The sequence below is a fragment of the Culex quinquefasciatus genome, chromosome 2 (assembly GCF_015732765.1).
Source record: "Culex quinquefasciatus strain JHB chromosome 2, VPISU_Cqui_1.0_pri_paternal, whole genome shotgun sequence".
In the NCBI taxonomy this organism is placed as follows: domain Eukaryota; kingdom Metazoa; phylum Arthropoda; class Insecta; order Diptera; family Culicidae; genus Culex; species Culex quinquefasciatus.
The window spans coordinates 99841252-99864728 of record NC_051862.1 but is presented as its reverse complement, the minus strand read 5'-3'; the positions used below and the strand labels follow the sequence as shown (position 1 = coordinate 99864728).

Here is a 23477-nt window from a genome sequence, read left to right as displayed (position 1 = left end):
TTATTAAAATGCACTTTCAGAAAAAAAACCTCTGATAACTAAACAAAATTGGTTAGTCAGGCTGCTCCTAAGCCATCCAGATGTTGAAAATTATGCATTAATCAAGAAAAACAATGAATTTCATTTTTGGCCACCTGCTTATATGGAAACCGTCCATAGTGCACACTAATCTATCCCACTCAAGGGGCTGGAAACTCTAATATTACTTAAGAATACTGAGTATACTAACGATATTCCAGTATACTTGTTAGTATACTTACCGAACAGCAATAAACTGTTAGTATATTAAGATACTCTCAGTATATTGGTAAGTATACTGGCAATTGGAAGGAAATAATAAGTATACTAACATATTTTTTGATATACTGGTTAACAAAATAATTATAGATCTAAGAGTTTCCAACCTCTTGATCCCACTGTCATTTTGGCTCGCCTGAATCGAGTCGAAACTCGAGCCAAAACTCTTAGTGGGATAATATGAAGCATAGAAAAACGTACAAAATTACGATTCTAATGGCAAACTGATATTGAGAGAGTTTCAAAATAATGAAAAGTAGAGAACTGTGATATTTGCGATTGATACAACACGCTTTTTTTTAAAGAATTTTATTATAACAGGTAATTCGATAAATAAATGTTTTAATTACAAATAATTTGTTTCACATATAAATAAGACTATATGGATAGTAATATACATTGCTTTTTTTTAATCTGCATGGTAGCAAACTCATTAACAGGGCGGGGCGTTGTTTAAGACAAATCAAAGGTTGTAAAAACAGAAAGAAAAACAAAGAGTTTGAAAAAAATCTCAACTCGTTTTCTTTCAGGTCAGCGAATAAAAAAAGCGATATCTCTTAAGTATCAACTTAAAGGTCAAATTGAAAATTTCGGTCCTATGCAACTAAATGAACTTTTTTTTGGATGTGGGTTTGATTCGTGGTGATTTGATGTGTGCGGGGGGTGGGCAAAAAACATTACACATAAACGCGGTATCAAACCGGACTGTTTATTGAAGAAAGAGAGAGAGTAAGTTAAATTAAAACGAGACAACTTTGTCTACAACAAATAACCAAAAAATATAAACATTTCTGACATTACAAACTAAAAGGCAAATAATTTAACATTGATAATGACGATTGAAGATGATTATGCTTTTACTTTTAAGGTTGATTGATGAATCGTGGATGACAATTGTTTCGAATTGCCTGCTCTCGAAATCGCGGAAAACGAAACAGAGACGATCTATCTCTTTCGCGGGATGGGATGTTAAAACATTCTTTTAAAACAGATTCACTCTAAACTAATTGAGTTAAAAATTCACTAGAAATTGATGGTTTTTTTTGTTTTACGCGTACACAGAAAAGGGAAGTTAACCTTCAATACATTAAAGCTATGATGATGATAAGTAAGAAATAGTTGATTTTTCCGATAACTGTTACTTTTGTTCTCTTGGTTGTGTGTTTATGATGTTGGATTATAGGCCAACGGAGGGGGGTTATTAATGTGATTATTTTTTTCATGTTTTAAAAGGGACGCGTGCGTGTACGGACTGAGAAAGAACAGTTTAAAATGTGGAATCGGGCAAAGGTCGACTTAAGCATACGAAGACTCTCCGTTGCTGTCGTCTCCGTTGGTGATCCGACTGCTGGCCCGGCTTTCGCTGCGTTCCTTCGTGGGCGACCGGGACGATGTTACCGAGCCCGAGGACGACGTCGTCAGTGTGATTCTAGAATAGGAAAAAACTAAATTTTACGTATCCATTAAAAAACAAGATCGATTCGGGTTAGTATGGGAACAAATCTCGCTGAACTTTCACGCGGTTTTTGTAGTGTAGGTTTGTGCGCACAATACAATGAAAATCAACACAAAACACACTGCGCTTGGGACTTGGGACACGTGGCTGGATCTCTTTGTGGTGGATCAGTCACATTTAGGTTCAGGAAGCTGGTCTACAGGATGCACTCGGAACACGCCGGTACTCTGAAAGCTTAACAAAAAAGGCTACATGCATTTCGTGCAATTAGAAAGGAAATAAAAACAACAAAATAACGAGATTATCATTTCGGATTCAACTCAGACTACTCTAGAGACACTTCTTTATCAACCAGGAAAAAACAACATCTTCGGACAATTCACTGTAAAATCGAACAGATAGGGAGCAACAACAGACAACATCAACATAAAATATCCCACTTTTCCGGGGGTTTAAATCAAGGCCAAAGATCCGGCGCCAGTCCACGTCCTGTCCTAGGGGTGCTGCCACCAAAAGTAAAACGGCCGATGTTCCCCGGCAGCGATCGCGGCTGCGACCTCTTTACGGCGGGACACAGCGTGGGCAGTCGAGGCAGGAAAGGGATAGGGTGGGATGCGCGTCGGCTTCCAAATGGGTGCCGATTCCCGGGGAACGGACCCCGGAGGCAGGGAACGGGTTTGTGGGTGATGCTTTCTGTGCACCTTTGGCGAGCTGGTTGTAAACGTTTCAGAGGGAAAGAATTTGGGCACATTAGGGGGGAAAATGATTCGAGAGGAGATAATTTAATACTTTGTTTGGGGAAATTTAGCCACTATCATCAGATAACAGGTCGACTGATAGAACTAGGCGACCGACGAATAAGACTGCTAAAAATGGTCTCGATTCCCTTATTGCCAAGACTAGATTGTCGATCATCAAGCCTTTTTGTTTTTTTAAAGGCCCAATAGAGTTATCTACGTGCGCATGTATTGCGTGTACGTACACGAAAAAAAGTGATGTTAAATTTTGTACCGAACAGCAAATCAAATGGTGTGCTAGTGTGCGTGAGAGCGGGCTTAGATAACTCTACAAATTATTTTTCACTTCTGACGGAGCGCGTTCCTCGTAAAGCGCCGAAGCAAGCCCCTCGTTTTCTTTGTGTAGTTTGTTATTGTTTTGACAGGTGGCCGTGCTGTCGCATGGCAATCGATCAGAAGAATGATAAACAATCTGAGCAAGCGGGAGCAGGGACGCAACTGTACAGGTCAGATGCGAAAAGACACCGAATATATAAGTTATCCAAAAACACCCAAAAAGCAAAAAATGTTTAAAAAAAAAAACTCTAGAATCAATGATTGAAATAACCCATGACTAATGACGGTAAATGGGAAAAAAATGATGTTCTATCGTTGGCGACTCGACCCAATCATTAGAATTTAATCGTCTCTGTTGACTTGACAGACAGTCTAAAAACGATCAAAAATCAAAGCATACTGAGATTCTAGTATTTTGCTTCATTCAATTTTGTAGGAAATTGCAGAGAGTGAATGTTCACAACATAAGAATTCCGAAAAAAGAACGGATAGGCTGGGAGGAGGAGTCATTTCAGGATGACCCTTTTTGGGTGGTTGGTTGTTTGCTGGGAAAACAATAAAAAAAATCTCTAACTCTATGTATTCACAAAACTCGAAGCGCATCATCGTAAAAAAATGGGGGGTTATTGTGGCTTGCCTTGCTGAACCAGTGTTGCACAGTGAAGCGGCATCGCTAGACACTTCACTTTTTCTTGTTGCTGCTGCTGTTGCTTGCCGTCGTTTGTCGACTTTGGCGATGATGCTGCTGGCTTTGTTGAGATTGTCCCTTTGCTTCGCGCAGCTTCTTATCCTGCACCAAGTTTGGATTGGACTTGTTGGTATCCTTTGCGACAAGCTGCTGCGCCGTTCCATTCCGTTGACCAGATTTGCTACGATTCTGTGTTGCCGGCTTGGCAGCTGTGGTGGTCGGTTCCACGTTTGGTTTTCCACTGGGCAGCGACAATGAGAGATTCGCGTCCTTGGCGTAAACTTTCGTCGCCGATTTGCTCTGCCGGATGGTGACGCTGCCATCCCTCGGAATCGAGCTGGAACTTCCGTTCCGAGCCAGACTTGGGTGTCTCACACGTGGCTGTTGCTGCTGCTGCTGTTTCCTGGCTTTGGCCGCCGCAGCCTTTTTATCGTACTCTTGCTTGATCGCCACCCACGGTTCTACCTTTGGCGGCGATCGTGCCTTCTTTAAACTTTCCGCGTACGAGAGAGGCCTTGGCGACGGGCTTCCCTTCGATGGTGCCACTACTACTACATCAGTAGACACTGCAGCCGACGGCGCAACAACGGAACAACAAGAAGAACTTTCATTGGTACAGTCAAACTCTACTAAAGCGCGCTCACTTACTTGATTCTTGGACACGTCTTCTTCAGTGGGGACAACATTCGAAAAGGTTGGTGGGGGAACAACTTCAACTACCTGCTTCTTTTCGGCCGGGCCGATGCCACCCTTGGCCAGATCCGTGAAGATTGTGTTTGTTAGTTTCGCTCCGTGCTCCGACGACAACGACGAACGGCGCGAGCTTGGGTTGGATTTTGAACCGAAGCCGATTTTGCTGTTATCGGGCTTAACGTTCCGTTTGAGGGAACCATGATGGCAGTTGGGTTTGCTTTTGCTGGGCTTTAAAGTTGCTTTGTTCTCTTTGTTGGCTGTTGGTCGTGGCACTTGTTGAGCTGGTTTATCTTGGTTGTTGTTTTCATCTATTTGCGGGATAACTTCCCCTGGCATTGGCTGTTGTTTTACCTCTTCCGATGGCTTTATTTCGGTCAGATTTTCAATCAATTGTACATCAGTGTTGATCATTTCATTGGAATTTTCAATCTGCAAAGGTTTCTCTAAATCTTCTACGATGGACAGCACTTCTTCAGTTTGTTTTGCGACGATGGGAGGAACAGTTTCAACCAGTTCATCCGTATTGCTAGCAACTAAGGTGACAGGGAGTTGCTGTTCGACATCAGCTGGTTGATTGATTGGAACAACTATTTCGTCAGATTCCCCAGTTGAAACCATTTCCTTAGGAATTATTGATTCTTCAGTTGCTTCTTGTTGAACGATCAAAACTTGAGAAGTAACATTTGGAACGTCTATTTTCTCTTGCAGAACCTCGTAACTGGTCACTTTAACACCACCTGGGGAAATCGTCAACTTCTCCTCTTCAGTCGTTAGCTCAGAAACAACACTTCCTTCATCTCGATGAACCTCCATTGACTTTACAAGCAATTCTATGGTTTGCTCGATATTTTCACACTTGCAAACTGGCGACGATGTTCGGCATTCAATGTTGAAGCAAGTATTCGGGGGCACAACTTCAATGCTTTTGATTTCATCGTCCAACTTCACATCTTCTGGTACGACCATGCTGCTGTTCGCTGAATCCTTGTTCAGTTCAGGATTTTTATTGGAGTCTTCTTCTTCTTTTTTCAAGTCAGTAGCAGTGGCAGTGTTCGTTGAATCTGCATTTTCTTCCAGACATTTATTTGTGTGGTCTTCTGCGAGTTCAGCTGCTTTCGCGGTATTGATTGAATTGAGAGTAATTTTCAAAGCAAAAGGTGCTTCGCTAGAAGTGTTAGCTTCCGGTAAGCTAACCAAAAATTCAGATAATTCTTTCGCGACGACCTCCGGTTCATCCTGCAAATCCTGTTCCGATCCTTCTACGATCATCTTCTCTTCCTTACATTCAGTCTCCTCACAACTTCCAGAAGTTGTAGGTAAAGAGCCGGCTTCGCACTGCAAAGGCGATTGTTCTATTAGATTAGACACATCCACAGGTTGACTGCTGCAAGCACTAGACGGCGGCGAGTTATTTACAGCAGCTGCAGCGTCTTCTTCTTTGGGCGCTGTCTTCACCTCCTCCTCCGGTAGTGGTGGCGGCGGCGGCAAACCTGCGAGCAAGGAGCATTCGTCTTCGTTTACATCTACACGCGTCATCTCGACTGGGTTAGCACAAATAAGCAAGCTTTCGCGCGAATCTCGGTTATTTTCAGCAGAGCCACTCTTAGATACGACGAACGCTACATCACCTTGTTCTAACGAAGACACCAACCGGCTTTCCTCGAATGCGGCGCCGCGCGGAACACCATTCAATACCTGAGCAACAGCAAGCGAGCGTGGCACGATAGGTGTCGAGTTGTTTCGTACTGGAGATCGGCTGCCAGACGACAGGGCAGGTGACGTCTCTTTGGAGTGCCCATTCGTTGTTGGCGGAGCCAAAGTGGGCGCCTTTTCCTCCTTCTGCGAAGACGACCGGCTGAGTGATAGCTTCTCCGAGCTTTTGTTAATAAATGCGGCTGTCAAAGTCAGAGTCTTTTTCATCTCAACAATTTCGCTGGCAATCTGAGCCTTGTTGATTGGCTCCTCCGATGATCCGGACTCATCCTGAAGTCGTTTCTTCAGATTCCTAATCTTTTCCTTCATGGATCGAATGCCTTCCAGGTTAAGCTCGGCACTGATCTGGTCAAGCTTATTAAAACTATCGTTAGTCGCTTTGTCCGGAATTCTAGCGGACTCTAACTTTGAATGAGATGCCGACAGCACAATCGGCGGTGGTGGCGGGAACTCATACTTGCAGCAGCGTTCCTGCGCTGCCTCCTCCTTAAGACTGTTGTTCAGACTTTTTATCTTCTCTTTGATCGATTTTAATGCAGTCAAATCGAACCGAGAATCATCGCTCAAGTGATCCGCCACAACCGTCGACGCCTTGGCAATCTCCGCGATGATCGTCGATTCCAGCGTTTTATTCTGCCCTTTTGGTATCACATTGTTGTTCGCATCACTCAGCTCCAGTTCGTCTTTTATCGAGACTGGACTTTTACCAATCACCGTCTTCTTGATAGCTCCCGTATATTTGGGCGCTGGAGGAGCCTTATTCGTCTCCCCGTCATCTGCCCCATCCTCCTCCACTTCGTCTCCGATCACACTCTTGATCGACTCAATCACACTATCCAACTGGGAAGCGTCATCGTTGCCCAGATCCTCACACGGCCTCACACCGTCTTCCGCTTCGTCCTCCTCGGCGATGGTGAACGGAAGACGTCTCCGGCGAAGACCTCGCGGCTTATACTTGTACCTTATCCTAAAGGAAAGGACATGATTCGAAAGGGACGGGGTTTGGGACAATGGTACGGTACAAAGAAAGAAATATGCCATAAAGTTGCTGGACTACACATCTAAATATTGCACGAGAAACCTGTGACTTGTTGGCAGAGCACGAAAAAAGCAGAGTTTTGCAGAAACTTGAATTTTTGCAGCAGTTTGATTTATGAAGATTGAATTACCTTTTATGGAAAATTGTTCTTGTTTCAGGAAATATGAATGATTCTTGTTAGAATCGAGCTTTAGTCAATGACGCCGCTATTTGAGAGATTAGTCCGGTTAAAGAAATGCAATCAATTGGAATGATACGATTATTCGAATAATACTACTGCAGTTAAAATGATAAGCCATTCTACTATTTCTTATGAGTGAATTTTACCTAAAAAGCATGCGAGTGACAATGCATGAGGTGAGTGAAATCGTATGAGATGAGATTGCAAGCAAATTATAATATCAAGAGTTTCTAAAATCGATAAAAAAATTATACCATCTGATTGTGCAAATATTGTGGTATTCAGAAAGGAGATTCACAGTCGACACTTACCTTGGCGTATTTTCTTTTTCCTCGCGGATGCACAGCGTTGTGCTGCTTCCGTTCGTACCGGTGCCGTTCGTTTCGCCCGACCTCGCCCTGAGCGACGAAATCTTCGTCGGACTGTGGTAGTTCACCTCGCTGACTGAGTCGATCGAGCTGTCGCTGTTTTCACTGGAATTAAGAAAAATGGTTACGTTTTAGTCGAAAATGCCCAAAAGCGAAAATTTGGCTGGAATGCTTTGAAATGTCCAATGTCGTGAAAAATTGGGATGTTTCGTCGTGTCGATTCTGAGGTTGGAACGGTGTCTTGTTTTTATTTCCGTAGTAACAGTTCAATAGGGCGAATCTGCATTAGTAAACAAGCAGTCTATCTTTTTTGCTAAAGTGACAGTTCACGTCACAAACGATTTTTTTTACAGTTAAAATAAATTTGAGCAGTTTTTGTTAAATTGGCCAAAAAGATAAACATTGTTAGCATCTTTTGGCTTGTTCAGTTTTTGGTAAGAATATTATTCTTTAAAGTTATACTCGATTGAGTGTTTGGTATGTGCCAAAAAAATCTGTATTTGTGGCAAGCCTGCCAGTCATCGACCATTGGACAAAGCAACCCCGACTGACAGTTGATGGAAAAATCGAACTAGCACAGCGTTCTGCTTTCACCACTGCGTCGAACGGACAATCTTGTTCTTAGCTTTACTACGATTTTATCGACTCCTACTGCAAATGTCAAACAATGCAACATTGCTGTCGGATTTTTTCGGGAAAAGATCCGGTAACAAGTTTGTGCTGATTTGACGTTTTCCGGGGAGTCGAAAAGTGTAGTTATGTCACTGCTTGCAAAAAAAAAAACAATGCTCTGTTTACATTAATCAAGCCAAGTAATCATCTCAAGCGAGTTGTCAGGTGACTATTTATATGAATTTAACAGTCAATCATTTTGTGATTCGTTCTTGTTCGTCCATGTCTTGTTCTGTTTGGTGTGGAAAATGTCAGCTCCCGACCTGTGTAAATAAAAATTTCAGAAGCAACGATCAGCTCCGCTGGGCACGTCAACAAATTTTCGTATACAGAAAGTAAAGGACTTACCTATCCGAGTGGTACGAATCGCCCTCCTCCATCGCCTGCTGCAGATCGGCAATTCTCTGCAGCGCCAGCCGGAGGTCGGCCCGGGCCGAGGCAGCTTCCGCTTCCACGCATTCCAGCCGCTTCTCGAGGTCCTTGCGCTTGGTGAGGCTTTCCTGCTCCTTGTTCGCCACCAGGTGAAGCTCCTCGCGCAACTCCCGAATCGTCTTCTGGGCCTTCTTGAGTGCCTCTTGGGCGTGCATTTCCTTTGTTCGCGTTTGACTAATCTCACTCTGGGCCTTTTCAAGGGAATCTTTATGGCGATTCAGCTGAATTTCCATGCGGGCACGCGTTGCCTGCTCAAACTCCAGCCGCGATTCCAACTCTTTGGTTCGAAGCTCCAGCCGCTTAAACTGGATGCTGGTTGAGGAATCGCCAATGTTTTCCACACTCTCCAACCGTGACGTGAGGTCGGAGATTTGCTCCTTAAGTGATTTCTTCTCCGATTCGAGTTCGGATATTTTCAGTTCGTAGTCCGTGATCATTGCTTGTTCAGAGCTCAACTGTTTGACGGTGGCGCTGTACTTTTTCATCAGCTCGGCCATCTCTTCATCGTTCTCGTCAATCTGCGCCTGCAGTTCAGCACGATCGCGCTGAGCTGCAGTGGCACGTTCCTCCGAGTCAAACCTTGCCCGTTGAGCTTCTTCCAGCATCAGCTGCACGTCCTGCAGTTCACTTTCCGCCACTTGGCGTACCTTCACCGCAGCCGATCGTGCAGATTCGGCGTCTTCCAACTGGTTGCGGAGCTGACGAATCAGCGCCTTGCCAGCCGAGTCGGACTTGGCTCGTTCTAGCTGACTTTGTGCATCGCGGAGCAGCGCTTTGTACTTCCTGAGATCGCGTTTCAGCTTCTGGGAGGCGGCCTCTTCCGCTGCCCTCTCAACTCGGTCCTGGTCCTCGAGGTTGTTGAGACGTCGCTCTAGATCATGCTTTTCCCGCAGTAGCAACGTTCGTTCCTCGTGCTCTTGCTCCAGCTGGCACTCGAGCGATTTGATCTTTTTGTACGAACTGCCTCGCACTTCCTCCAGTTCATCATCTCGCTGCTGGGCTTCCTTCCTCGCATCCTTACGCATGGTTTCCAACGACATCTCCAAGCGTAACTTCGCTTGCTCGAGCAACTACAATTATAAAAACAACTTCATTCAAGCAACCGCAATATCAACCAGAAAACAAACCAACTAACCTGAATTTGACCGGCCATTTCATCCAGCTCTTCCTCCTGCTCCTTGCAGCGTCGGTCCAGTTCCATCTTCTGGCGCTTCAACTGGGCAATCTCCTCCTCGGTGCCACCGCCAAAGGTCATTTCCTCCAGCTCGCGTTGCAGGGCGCTGTACTTTTCCTCCTTCAGCTCAAGCTCGAGCCGCACGTCCTAAAATGTTGAACAAAGTTGAACTAGTTTAGCAGCACATGTGACACGGTATGTAGGGAAATGTTTAAATTTTCGTTGATGAATGCTCGGAAAGTGGAACTAGGAAGGTAGGAAAGATAAGCGAACCCGCGGTAGAATGCGCTTATCTGTCTAGGAAGAATTTGTTGGTACGCCTCAAGCATAACGGAACGCATTATTACTAGACTAGTGTCGCCGCGTGTGCAGAGGCGTAGCTTGGGTTAAACGTGAGCTTTTAAATTCATCAACACAATTCCCAGTGACGCTCCTGTCCGCACGCACGTCTTCCACCAAACACAAACAGGTAGGTACCCCTAAACTGATGTTTACTTACCGATAGCGTCTGCTCAATCGTAAACTTCTCGGCAATCAGTACGTCTTTCTCGCGTGTGAGTCGCTCTTTTGCTTGTTTCTCCTGTCGGGCGGAATCCTGTTGGAAAGAGTGGCACAGGTTGAAAAACGCTCAATTTCCTAAACAGGAAGCAAACTCACCTGCAACGCTTGGCACTCGGAGTCAAACTTCCGCTGGCGCTTTTCGAGCAGATTGTTGCGACTGTTTTGCTCCTCCAGCAGCATCCGCAGGTCGTTCATCTCGTTGGTCATCTTTTGGGCCTTTCGCTTCCACTGACCTACGACTTGGCGCTGTTCTTCCACCTCTTCGTAGGCGTCGGCCAGCTGCAATCGATATCAAACGCGTTGTCGTTAGGTAAAGACAAAAGCTATGCTAAAAGTTGGCATTACCTTCTTCTCCAGCTGCTTCTTCAGCGCAATCAGTTGCTCCAAATCGTGCTCGTGCTGGGTCTGGAGACGCTTCTTGGTGAACTCCAACTCGCGGGCGACCCGTTCGTACTTGAGCCGGTACGCGTTGGCACCGGCTTCGTCCCCCTCAAGGTCATCGTCCAGGTCACCGTTCAAATCGGATTTGGCACAGAGCAACTCCATCTCGAGCTTTTCCGACGATTCCTGCAGGTTGCGGTACTTGGTCTCATGCTCCTTCACCTCCTTCTCCAGTCTCAGTCTTTCCGTCGTCTCGGCTTCCAGTCGCTCGCTGATAAGGTTGGACGACGAGTGTTCTTCCGCGAATTCGGCAGTCATCTCGGATAACTATCGAGAGAGAGACAGAGAAAAGTAGAGACAAGCACACGTTACTATTAAGCTAATTTATGGATTGCCTTGGCGCGAGATGCAATTAGCATTCAGTTTGCCCCGGTCAGTTGCGTAATTCAGTGCAAATGTGTTTTTTCCGATCAACTAAACAAGTGTTTTTTTTGCGTGATAACAACCCTTCAACCGCTTCAGTAGCAGTTTGTAAAATATTCTACCTAACCGTATCATTCAAACAAATAGGTACCCCCTTAAATGCAGATTATGAAATATAAACTTTCACACGGCGCCATCATCTAACCTTCACGGTGCCCTATTGGCAGGCACTTTGCCGCATAAATGCACATTTTGGCACAATAAGTTCACTCAGCCGCCGAGCAGTTGCCATTGAACTTGTTCTGCATTTTTTTATCACTTAAGCAAATTTTGTCTGTCTTCACTTGGTGGTTGGTTTTCATTCAGTTTTTTTTCTGTGGCGCCAACGTAACCGAAACAAGTCGCCAAAACGAAAAAAAAGGTTGTTGTCAAAAATATAAATTTGGCATGAATATGTTCGAGAAAGCTGACATGAAAGAACATATAAAGTGGAAATCGAACAAAAATATCACGAGCATCGTATGCAGAGAGCCACTTGTTGCTTCGCAATACAAATGGAAGTAATAATTTGATTGGCAGTTGACAAAAAAACAACATAACATACCCAAGTGATTTATTGTGAATCGCAATTGAAAAACACCTGATTTATTACAGAAAAAATAATTAAACGCTATTTATCATGCTTTTAAAACAAATTTGATTTTTTTTTCAAGAAAAGTCAAAGGTATTTACTAAATTTTTGTTTTGAAGAAAAAAACAGACTATTTCGTTCATTACATTTTTAATGGATTGTTATTTATAGATGGTTCCTACACAAGTGTGAATTTTCTGTCAAAAATTCAATTTAATTTTAATTCCCCGATTTTTCCCAAATCCCTTTTTTATTTAATTATAAAAATCACCTCACATTGTCAATAATGGGAGGCACTGTATGTATGTATAATTTATGACAACCAAATCTACAGTTTGTCCGAGCAGAACTGATTTCAAGCTTAAGTTGAGTGTTACTTTTCTTTCATCCCTTTCAGTTTTTTACAATTTGTTCATAATCAATTATTTTGAAATATTGAAAAGAATTATCTAGTGTTGTTCAAAATTCGCCCCACCAAAAATTCAGCAATTTATTGCTTTACTCTAATTTGATTACTTCCTCATAAACAGGGAATGCTTGCGCAAGTCTTAACGATTTTCCGAATCGAAACTGGGACACACCGCGCCGATCGGCACTCATAGAGAGAATAAAGAATATACAAATTTTGAAACTTTAAGAGCGTATTTTGGCTGCTGCTAGCCAATGTTGTCAGAGTTCAGACGATGTCACACACGCTCTTTTGGTTTCGGGTTTTGTTTCAAGTAGGGGAAATATACCCACTCTAAGCCATTCGACCAATTGTCATCACTTCCGCTATTAAATCAACATTTTCAGATACATCAACAATGGAGAGTTACATGCTCACTTTTATTTGAGCTATTTATTAGTTTGGAACGATCAAAAAAACTCTATGAAAGCTGTAATTCATGATCAAAGTGCTGATAGGCCCATCATATAAATAGGCTGAGAAATGGTATATTTCCCCTATTTGTTGGTAGCTCTTTTTAAAACATTTGTAATGATCGTTAATCGTCAATTCGAATGAGGACGTGACGTAAGTTTTGTTTTATTTTTCATATTAAAAAAAATCAATATCATTTTGTTTGTGTAATGATGACTTGACTGGTGTAATCGTCCCATGAAAAATATATGAAAAATGGAAACTTGGAATTATGCCATGCTTCGTCTGCAACTATTCAATACTCAATTAAAAAAAAACCTTCAGGAAATGTTTAGACTTTTGTTGCAAACTTATGTGGATTAAACTCTGTGACTGAAAAGTTTATTCATGGAAGGCGTTGCGTCGTTTTAGAACGTCATCCGAATAAAAACACAAGCCTTGTGTATTTTATCTTAACATCACATCACAGAAAATCTGGCCAGAGGCCAATCCAATATGTAATGAAGTAAATGGGGGAATTTTCCTCTTATGTAAACATTGTTACGAGAATGCACTCTCGCAATGCCTAAAGCGAATGCTAGAAAACTATCGTTTACCAAACACGTCCAAAGTTTGATCAGCTCTTAGAGACATTTTCATGAGCTGTAAATGCAAATTTTCACTTTAAAATAGAAAACTTAAGTTGAGATACAACGCAAAAAAAACGAAAGTATGGCAAATTCTCGTATGTTTGGCAGGTAAATGAACCGGTCCCTTGTTTTATACAATTTGCCGGTCCAATATCTTATTTTGTAAAACTTTTAGAGAATATTGCTCACCTTCCATTAAGCTAATTGAAACTTCGTTGCAGTATTGTTTCTATCTCCGCCCTTTCACATTTTTTCAGCAAGCCATTTCAATTTTAAATCCGTAAAAGTTCATAGCCGGCATTTTGGGTGCAAAAATATTTATTAATTAATATAAATATTGAAGTTAGAATTAGTCACTTTTTTAGCTTGTATCCAGGTGCTTGGCTTACCCAAAATCTTTTTCATCTTATTTTTAGCCACTTAATTTCTCGAAAAGAGCAAAATTGGAACAAAACAATATGGCTTTGATATGGCTTCTGCAATTATGCCAAGATTTTTAATATAAACATAAGGGTGGGTACGTTTTTCAAAAAGTTCTCGGATCAAGTTTTAGTATGGTTCCCCTTGTAGGGCATGCCCATAGGGACTTTCATGCCAAATATCAGCTCATTTGGTTGTAAAGTGGCTGCGCGCATCAGGGTTAAAGTTTACATGGGAATTACTATGGGAGATTGGAACTTTTTGTTCCAACGCTCCTACACTGCCGTTCTACGCATAATTGTCCCATGTTCAAAAAAGTGCAACTGAGAAAAACGTGATTGAAATTTTTCGACCGATTTCTGTGTTTCTACGCATAATTGTCCCGTGGGTTCCTATTCGCCCTATGTGTCCCTAATCGCCCCAGTTAGCAGTTTATCACACTTGATTGTGATTCTGTTGCTATACAACAGATAAACAAGACATAATGGTTAGTAAAACTAATGATTCCGTGTAAGAAAATACTTGGTGGGACAATTATGCGTAGAAGTTTAACGATGGGACAAACAGACTTGGTGTTGTTTTTAATGAGTTTCCGAACAAAGTACCTGATTTTATGTGTTTTTCTTAAAGTACACATCAAACTAAACTTAAAAATGTCATTAAGTCAAAATCGTCCAAAACTGACATGGGACAATAATGCGTAGAACGGCAGTACAGGTCTGGCAAAATCACGCGCCAACTTCTGGTATGGTCAGGCCTATAGGGAATGGTCTGGAGAACACTTTTCCCGAAGAGAGAATATGGATTCGTTGTCCCTAGACCTGGCGCATCGGTAAACAATCCGATGTCTCCGGAATCAACGGTTTTCCCTCAAAAAGCATCAAATTTTCCTTAGCATGCTATGAAAGCTTGATGAACACCGCGACGCCATACGTCAGGTAGCTACGTCGTTAATGTGGATGGTCGTTAATGTGGATGGTTTGATTTTTTTGATTTGACTTAAACTGCTGTCCACTGATTGGATTTTTATTCCATATTCGGGACACATAAAAACTCGGAACACTTTTGAGTGAATTTGTCAGTAGAATGCAGAATGCACAATCACGACATACCTCATTTTAATTGCAATTTCCCCTTAATGATCAGCCTATTTACAAAACCATGGTGACCTTTGAATTTATTGGATTCAGCATTTGTAGTCATTATTTTGCTTAAAAATATCTGGAGTTTTTTTGAAAAGGTCCAATAAACCAAATTTCTAGTTTTTGTTTTTTGAGAGTCAAGGGTATTATAAAACACCCAACTTTGTTTACATTTTTTAAGAAAAAAGTGTTCTACATTTCGAGCCAAACATTTCATTAGGGCACAAAACCAAAAACCGCGATTCGAGAAGTGGACATCTTGTTTCAATTCCTATTTAAAAAAGAAGCTTGACTGATGGTATTTTTGCTGATGATACAATTCTCAACTCTGCTTAAATGCTTCTTAATTTTTGTTGATTTTCGCAATGAAACCAACGGCCAACAACCAACCAACTTAACTTTCCAACTGTTGTTCATAATGGGCCCTTTCCTAGGGGGGTGACACTTCGGTGCTGCCGTGTCTGGAACCTTGAGCTCGGAGCCAGCACCGCGCTGGAACCTCGCCTGAAACTTTGGTAGTTTTAGCTTGAATCTGTTCAACCCATTTTTACGTGCACTATGCTGTTCAACTGTCATTTAAAATAAACAAAACAAACGGGGTTTCTCATGACGGAATTCTCAATTAATTTTTCAACAATTTTACGTGGCCGTTTGTTAAGAAAATTTCTTCCCAAACAAAATTTTTGTTAGGCACGGAACTCGGAACAACTTGGGCCTTCATCGTCTAACTTAGTTGGTGCGCACGCTGCCGCAGGATTCCCGATCCGGGCACTTTAGGAATAGGACCCGGAGATATTTTTTTTCGAATCAGCTGCCACCGGCAGCAACCAAGCTTCCGTTTCGGCCCGAGGGTGGACAGCTCGGCCGAAACCAACGAGGAAGGATGACGACAACATTGACATCGTTTCGGAAATAAGCAACTCGGACATGATTTCGTTGGAGGATGACAACAAAAAGGCATCACTCAGCCGGTTTCCAGTGCTTGGAGAAGTTGGTGCTGGTGGAGGAGGACCTGCTGATATCACCAAGGTTCTTATGCTGAGAAGACGATCGAGCAGTGCGTGCTGTGGGAAGTTTCGGTAAGCCTTCTCGACGTGGTTCTGACCAGCATCAGCAGCATCCGTACGAAACCGGGAAGGGCAAGCAAGTCAAGCTAACGACCCACGTGACGGTAAACATGCGGATCTGGCGACGTGCCTTAGACATCGGCACCAGTCCCGCGCAGTTTCGGCCACGCCACCCCTACGAATGAACCTGCACCGCCGGCAATGATCTGCTACGAACGATCTGCTGCAAGCCAAAACCGTCCGCATAATCGAAGAACCGTTTAAAGTGGTCTCTCGCAAGGCCAAAGATTATCGCGTCTTTGATGGTTAGGTGTTTGTCGGGCGAAACGGACAGGTGCTCACGACATGCAGCCGAGAGAAACGGACCACCTCCAGCTGCCGGGACTCAACTAAATCTTCAAACTCCTTTGCCCTGCCATCACCGCGTTCGAGTTTCAAAACGTGCTTGTCCTGCAAAGGTTTGCAAACGTTTGCCCTTTGTTGAAGGCCAAGATTTCTCATTCCTCTTTTCTTCCAGCTTAAACGACCATGTTCGGCGAGCGGAACGCGATCCCACGAGCTCGTGGACATGGACAGAGTCAAGGGATTTTCGCTTGATTGCACCTACTAGGCCCGAGACTTGGACTGAATCTGAATGTGCTAGAGCCGCATCCGGTTTAGGATGACTAACTGAAGCTGGTGATTGTCGAGCAGAGGGTCGAGTACATGATGTAGTTGACCGTTGCAAGATGTCGATGAAGGATATAAACAAAACAGGTTGGGGTTTTTGGGGATTGTTTTATTGAAATTTACACTTATAGCACTTTGACCAACATGTTGTCGTCCCCGTCCACGTTCTGCACCTCGTCGTTGTCTAACAGGCCCACTTCCGGTTTCGTCTAGGCCGTCCTCATGACCGGTCCCATCACCAGGAGCAAACACTGCTCGAACTATTTGCTCAGATCTTGCAGATTCGTGCCCAGGCTGTAATCAGAATACGACGTCTGCAGATCATCCTCCGGCAGATCTCCCTCGGTGTGGGTCTCCAGCAGCATGTCCATCACATTCGATGCATCGGACATAAACTTTTTCGACACCCACGGCCAGTCAACCAACTAGACGCACTCGTAGCAGTCGCAGATCTTCGTTGTTGTCGTTTTGGATGATCAACCGGTCGTAATATCCGTCAAAATCCTTCTCCGCAGTTTCCGCAACCGATCCCGTTCATGTAACGCGCCAGGTTTTCTTCGGACAACCCTCGAAATAGTAGACCAGAGGTGCACGTCATCGAGAGCAGCTGCCGGCGTGCCGTTGCTTTCAGTTCGGAATGTTCAACAGGTCGGTCATCATTTGTAGCACCAGTGGAACTGACGACAAGTACTTTTTCACCCTCTTGCGCAACATACCCGGGGCATTCTCCGACAGTGAAACTATCACCTCGTAGATAATTTCAGCCGGAATAATAATCACCCGTGGCAACAAATCACCAAACTGACGATCGTCATCTTCCTTGTCTCGCAACAGAATGAACGCTCCGAGGGCACAAACCGCCTGGAAGCGCACCTCTGGATCGAACGGTAGGTCCAGATATTTCGTGCTTTCCATTTCATTAGGGCACAAAACTTTTGTAAACAAGAGTGTATCCTCTCACACCTTTTGCAAACTGTCATTCGAGTGAAAGGGATACACTATTGTTTACAAAAGTTTTGTGCCCTTTTGAAATGTTGGGCTCCATTTGACCAACATGTGCTGGTTGCTGAAGATCCCCGGCACCGACGAGAAGATTCGCAGCGCCGATTCCAGAAACTGTACGGTCGGGGCACTCGCTTTCTAGAATAGAAACTGCAGAAATTTTGGCCACTGGTTGCTGCCGTTTTTGTTGATCAGGTTGAGTGCCACCTCAGCAACGACCTAAAAAATCTTACGCAGCAGGTCCGTTAAGTTGTTTGTACCGGCGGAGTTCCTTGGCCACAACCTTTTTTAATTAAATTTTACTGTTTGGCTAATTTTTCCTTGATTCAACAAAAAAACAACTTTTCTGTCGCGGGTTGGGTGACGTTCAAAACGTCAAAATATGTACACACTCAAAACCGATTACTAAGATTTTTATTAAAATTGGTTCGGGTTTCAAAGTTCTGACACGGAGCCAGAACCGCGCCCAAAACCTTGAGTGGCACACTCTTGGCCCTTTCTAAATGCCATTTTGTTTAGTTAGAAATAATGAGGAATTCAGTAGAAATTTTGATTATTGATAAAGTTTTGTGATTGAATAGTGTAGATAAGGTATGTGAAACATAAAAATTCTTCAAAAGTGTACTGAACAGCAGCCGAGGGACCTATTAAATATTGTTTTTTGACGAAGTTTTTCTCTGCAGAAATCCTTTTTTTGAAGTGAATTAGTGTAAAGAATGTATGAAAAGTTCACTTTATAACACAAAAAGTTCCTCAAGTACGAGAACCTAACGAAAAATAAAAAAGCACATTTGAACTTTTTTTTTGGTTTGCAGTGAACATGGTTATGTGCCCTTTGGTGTTTTTGATTTTTTCAATAGGAAATTGTTTGTTATCACTCTGATTCTTGGAGGGCAGTGTACTAATGAATGGAATAGTGAAATAATCCCGAATGTTTACGTTTTGGTTTTATGCCCTAATGAAATGTTTGGCTCGATTTGTGGATCTTATAGGTTAATAGTTTTCATAAAAAATACATTAAACATTTAAATGAGTAGTCAATTTTTAGAAAAAAAATGCCAAACTTTGAAGGTCTGTACCGAGCTCCAGAGTGCTAGAAATTTCAATGTTATATATACCAATAGATGCGCAAGGATCTGGCTTACACGCCAATGATGTTGAAAATAAACGCTCCAGTGGTCAAAATGCCTCAAAAAGAGACATTTAATGTCCATTTCATAAATGCATGTTTTTGCGTGCTTCAAAAACAACCTATTGAAACTGCAGTTCCGATTCGACCCTGTTGATGGTGTTAAGTTATATGAAAATAGCATGTGTTTCCATCGGGCACCTTATGTTGACTCAGCAGCACTTTGGTGTTCACTTTCTAAACATTTTGTAACAAATAACTCAGTCAAAAGTAAGCAAGTAGCATACCAAGTCTTGTTTTCCAAATTGTGGGAATCTGCAAATTGGATTGGAATAGGATCAAATTCTTAACAATCCATGACATGAAAAAATTCACGCTATTAGTCAATATTTACTATTCTTACAAAAATGACGATCTAGTTATACCACATTGCAAAATCATCACCGATTAGCTGGTATTGATAAAATGTTACCTAATTTGATTTTGAAAATAAGTCAAAATTTGCATGAACTTTAGTTCAAATTATCGTAGATTATTATTGCACCGGAAACGTTAGATAATATCATAACAACTATAGTACTAATGGCAAGAAAAGTAGATTTCCTATTTATTTTCTTCTTCGAGAAAAGCTTTCGTAAATCCCCACTCGACTGATAAGAAATGTAGCACGAGAGTTGCAATTGTTCCAAAAATAACCAAAGGACCCAATTTGTCTTTTGCAACGACGACCAAACGCAAACGCATGCACATTCCCAAAAAGAGTGCACAAAAACGTACAAGATATTTTTAAACTCCCAGAACCCCGTCCCGCAACGCGGATAATTGCGCAAATGATGGTCGTCGTCAAAGAATCGGGGAGAACGGGCTAAAACTGAACCATTACCTCGTTGTCGTCCACAACCGTGCGGTTATCGTCGTCCAGACAGTCTTGGAACGAGTCGTCTCGACTGACCGAGGACATGCGGGAGCTCGACCGCGACACCGCCATCGGATGATCCCGGAGCAGTTGCAGCCCGCGGGACATGATGCTGGAAACGCTTTTGGAGCGGCTCGTTCCGTACAGTTCGCTTATGAGGTCAGAATTGGTTGAACTCCTGCCCACTTTTTTCCACTCTTGTGTGGCATAGTCGGTGCGCTTGAGGAAGTGATCGATCTTTTCGCTGAGGTAGTCCGAGGCGTTTGATCGTTCGGAGAGGGCGGGGGAAGCACGCGTTGCCGGATGGATCCTTTGGAGGTGATGATCCAAATCATCCGGCTCGTGATAAGACTGAGAGTGCACTCGTCGGGGGGTGACCGATCGCGACGATTGCCACGATTCGTAATTGCTTAGCACGGAAGAAGATCGCGTCGAGGAGAGAGAGTATGCGGGCGAGGTTGATCGCGAGGGTGAGACAAGGGACGATTCTCGCGAAAAGTCGTCCAGCGTGCTGTCACGCGAGAGTGCCAGCGAAAGTGGCATCTTGTCCAGTTTGCCCCAGCTGCGTCGGCGGTCCATGGGCGGAGAGAGGACAGTTTTGGGGTGCAGCGGTGGGGACTGAGCTTGTACCACGATGGCTGGTGGAGTTGGTGGCAGTTTGAGGATCGTTTCCTGGGCCGATCCAAGGTCAATTGTGTGAGCGCGATGTGCCGGAAGCATTGGTCGGATCTGCGGTCGGACGGGAGATTTTCCATTTAGTAGTAACGTAGTTGGCGAATCAGATATTGGCTGATCGCTGATGGTGGTGGTAACAACTTCCGGTGGATTTAAAGCTTTATGCTCAATGACGATGGGCGCCAATTTTGGTTCCGGAAGGGTAAGTTTGGCCGCGGTGTCGGCAGCATTTCCGTTTGAAACTGGCGTTGCGGGTGTTGCTTGATTTGTGACAGCGATCACCGCATCCTCGCCGACTTCAACTTCGACTGGTTTTGCTTTAACGACTTTTTTCTTGATGATTTTTACAACTTTTTCGCCTTCCTGCTGCTCGCCGCCTCCAAGTGTTGATAGATCGGACGATGATTTCGTCACCGTTCTTCGAATGATCTTTTTCACAATTCTTTTCACTTTCACTGGCCCCGGCGGCGGGGGTGAAGTTGGTAATGATGGACTCTCTTCGCTGGCAGGTTGTGACGCATTCCCATTTTCGACGATGATCACGCCGTTTGTTGTTACGACTGGCGACGACGGTTCAGGATGTGTCTCTGTTTTCGACTCCAAAATCACGGAGGCTGCCCCGTTCGTGATCGTGGGTTTAGGCTTGAGCATCGGTTTTGCATTGCTGATTGTGGCAGGCTCGTCCAGCTGCTGCTGTTTGGGCTCATCCGATTTCACTTCATTGTTATTCTCGTCCAGCGGCGTTTTCACTTTTGTCTCGTGAGAGGTCGTTTCAGTTTCGTTGGCTACAGCCGCGGTAATGCTGCTGCCGTTTACGGCCAGTTTGTCCTTGCTGGCCGATGGTTTTATAAAGCTTTTCCACGATACTTTTGGCTTGGCGCCGCCATCGCAGTTCTGTTCAAACTTGGAAATGCTGTCGCTTAGCAGTGACGATCGCTTGGGGGCTGCGGCAGGAGGCGGTTTCTTCGTAACGTTAACTTCCGTTTTCGAGTCGGATTTCGAGAGTATTTTTTTCGATAAAAATGATGCGGTTGATGATGACGGTGATAAGGGTGATAGTTTAGGTTCGGGATTCGAGGGGTTTGAAGTTCCATTGCTCAATGGTCGACCGTTTGTCTCAGGGTTGCTCGGGCTTGATGTCGGTCGCTGCTGACTGCTAGTTGTAGCGGTACTGGCCACCACCGGGGACGTCGGAATGATTGTGATAGGACGCATCCTTCCGTTTTGGGGCGGCGATCGCTTTCTTCTTCTTTTCTACACAGTTGATCTCACGCACGCAGAGTTCTGCAATCTTCACTCATTTCCATCATATTTAAAGAGCTTAAATGCAATCGAAATAGCCACAGTGGAGCTGCAGCAGCCGGTGCTGGTTCTCTTCACTGTATCACTATTTCGGTACCAAAACGATGACTCTCCACTTCTTCTGACCAGGCACACAGACTAGGAACTTTACGCTTCACCAAGGAAATACTTTCAACCGGTCTGTTTCATCGAGTTGCATGGCGGGAACCCACTCCGGGGGGGATGGCCAGACAATGGACAGTGAGACACTTCGAATTGCTTATATTTTCTCACTGGAGCAGCAGGTTGGCTGCAGGCACCATGGAGTGTTGTCGCGTTGCAGAGAGATGGAGAGACCCCAAAAAAAAGCCGTCGTGCGAGAGAAAATTGTGTAAAATAAAAAATTTCGGCGATTTATATAATACTAATGGACGGCGACGAACACCACGGCGGCGGTCTATACTAGAGAGCTCACTGACTGGTGGTCAGATTGCGATCTGCCACACTTTTCCTCTTGTTGATCGCTCGCGCGCGCTTGTTGCAGAACCACCAGCAACTCCTAGTAATAGCTATCTTCTTCTCTGTACTACACATGCACGTAAAATTTTCTTCTGTCGTACACTGAACGAGAAAATGAAAATGAGTTGAGTTGAGTCGAAAATAAAAGAAACAACAACAAGGAAAACAAAATAATCGAAATAAAATAGCCGAATCGTCGAGATTTTCGTGCGTCGTCGAGAAAAGAGATCTGTTCGCTAGAGCAACCAGCTGAGAACTGGACGCTGCGGGTGCACGAAAGACGGACCCATGGTGGTACCAAATTTCGAATTTTCTCGCCACTTGTCTCGGTTGTCTCTCAGGCTCAGGCCGCCACTACTCTAGATTTATATATTCACTAGTGTGGTCCACCCTTACATTACAACACGATTTTACATGAACAATATAGTCGTTTTTATTTTCTCGGTATCGGTTAGCAACTTATGGTTTCATACGCTTTAGAACCATTTTTTTCAATTTCTATCTGCTTTTACTTTTTCTTCAGAACACATTTGTTTTGTCAAAAATGTGTTGGGATAGGTTGGCCAAAAGGCCAACGAAAAAACAAAACGAAAAATACTTTGCGAAAATTCCATGAAAATATTTTTCCGCATACAATTTTCTTATCCCTAATATTCGGAAGAGTTTACAGATCAACCAATACTAAAAAAAGTAGAAAATCAATAATTGAACATAACGATACGCTTTCATCACAATTTTGAAAGCTTTTCTTGTGATCTTCCGAATAATGTTTCTGAAGAATACGTTGACATTTGAAATCCACAAATTCGAAACACTTTTTGCTTACAGATGTAAATAAACTTTGGTTCTCTCCAGAAGTGCATTATTTTACAAAATAATGACTTCGAGCGCTGGAACCAATTAAACTCAAGCTTTGTTTAGCATTAATGAATTGTAGGCAGGCAGTGCGTGGCCGAATGGTTCCGCTGTCCGCTTTGTAAGCGGATGATTCTGGGTTCGATTCCCATCTGCTGCAACCTTCCATCGGATGAGGAAGTAAAATGTCGGTCCCGGCCTTGGATGTTAGGCCGTTAAGTCATTCCAGGTGTAGGAGTCGTCTCCATGCCATAAGTACAAACAACACACCAAACCAAACCTACTCCGGTGGAATCGCTGGCGGCGGTTGGACTCGCAATCCGAAGGTCGTCAGTTCAAACACTGGGGTGGAAGGTTCCTTGGAGTAGAAAGAGGTTTGGGTGCTCTCCCCATTCAAGCCTTCGGACTCCTAGGTTCGAGCAGAAACTTGCAATAGAGACCACAAAAGACCCGGGGGTCGTTAATGTGGATGGATTGATTTTTTTTCAATTGTAGGTAAAATTACAATCAAATTTAGTTGTTTCACAAT

At 43.6% G+C, this 23477-nt stretch overlaps 1 protein-coding gene across 19 annotated transcripts in view; it reads right to left on the bottom strand.

The window, feature by feature from the left end:
* Positions 1-896: 896 nt before the first annotated feature.
* Positions 897-23477, bottom strand: part of LOC6039967 (unconventional myosin-XVIIIa) — a 120483-nt gene continuing 97902 nt past the window's right edge. For 11 of the 19 annotated variants that reach the window (XM_038253451.1, XM_038253454.1, XM_038253457.1 and 8 more), the window contains 8 exons: positions 10693-11055; positions 10444-10626; positions 10286-10381; positions 9748-9933; positions 8529-9682; positions 7452-7613; positions 3464-6887; positions 1603-1726 (listed from right to left, as the gene is read on the bottom strand). In XM_038253451.1, coding sequence (XP_038109379.1) covers positions 3509-6887; positions 7452-7613; positions 8529-9682; positions 9748-9933; positions 10286-10381; positions 10444-10626; positions 10693-11055 — 5523 coding nt within the window. In that variant the 3' untranslated portion in view covers positions 1603-1726; positions 3464-3508. Of the gene's footprint in view, positions 1743-3463; positions 6888-7089; positions 7166-7451; positions 7614-8528; positions 9683-9747; positions 9934-10285; positions 10382-10443; positions 10627-10692; positions 11056-19585; positions 22346-23477 lie in introns of those variants that run through there. The other 8 variants (XM_038253461.1, XM_038253462.1, XM_038253466.1 and 5 more) reach the window with 8 other exon arrangements.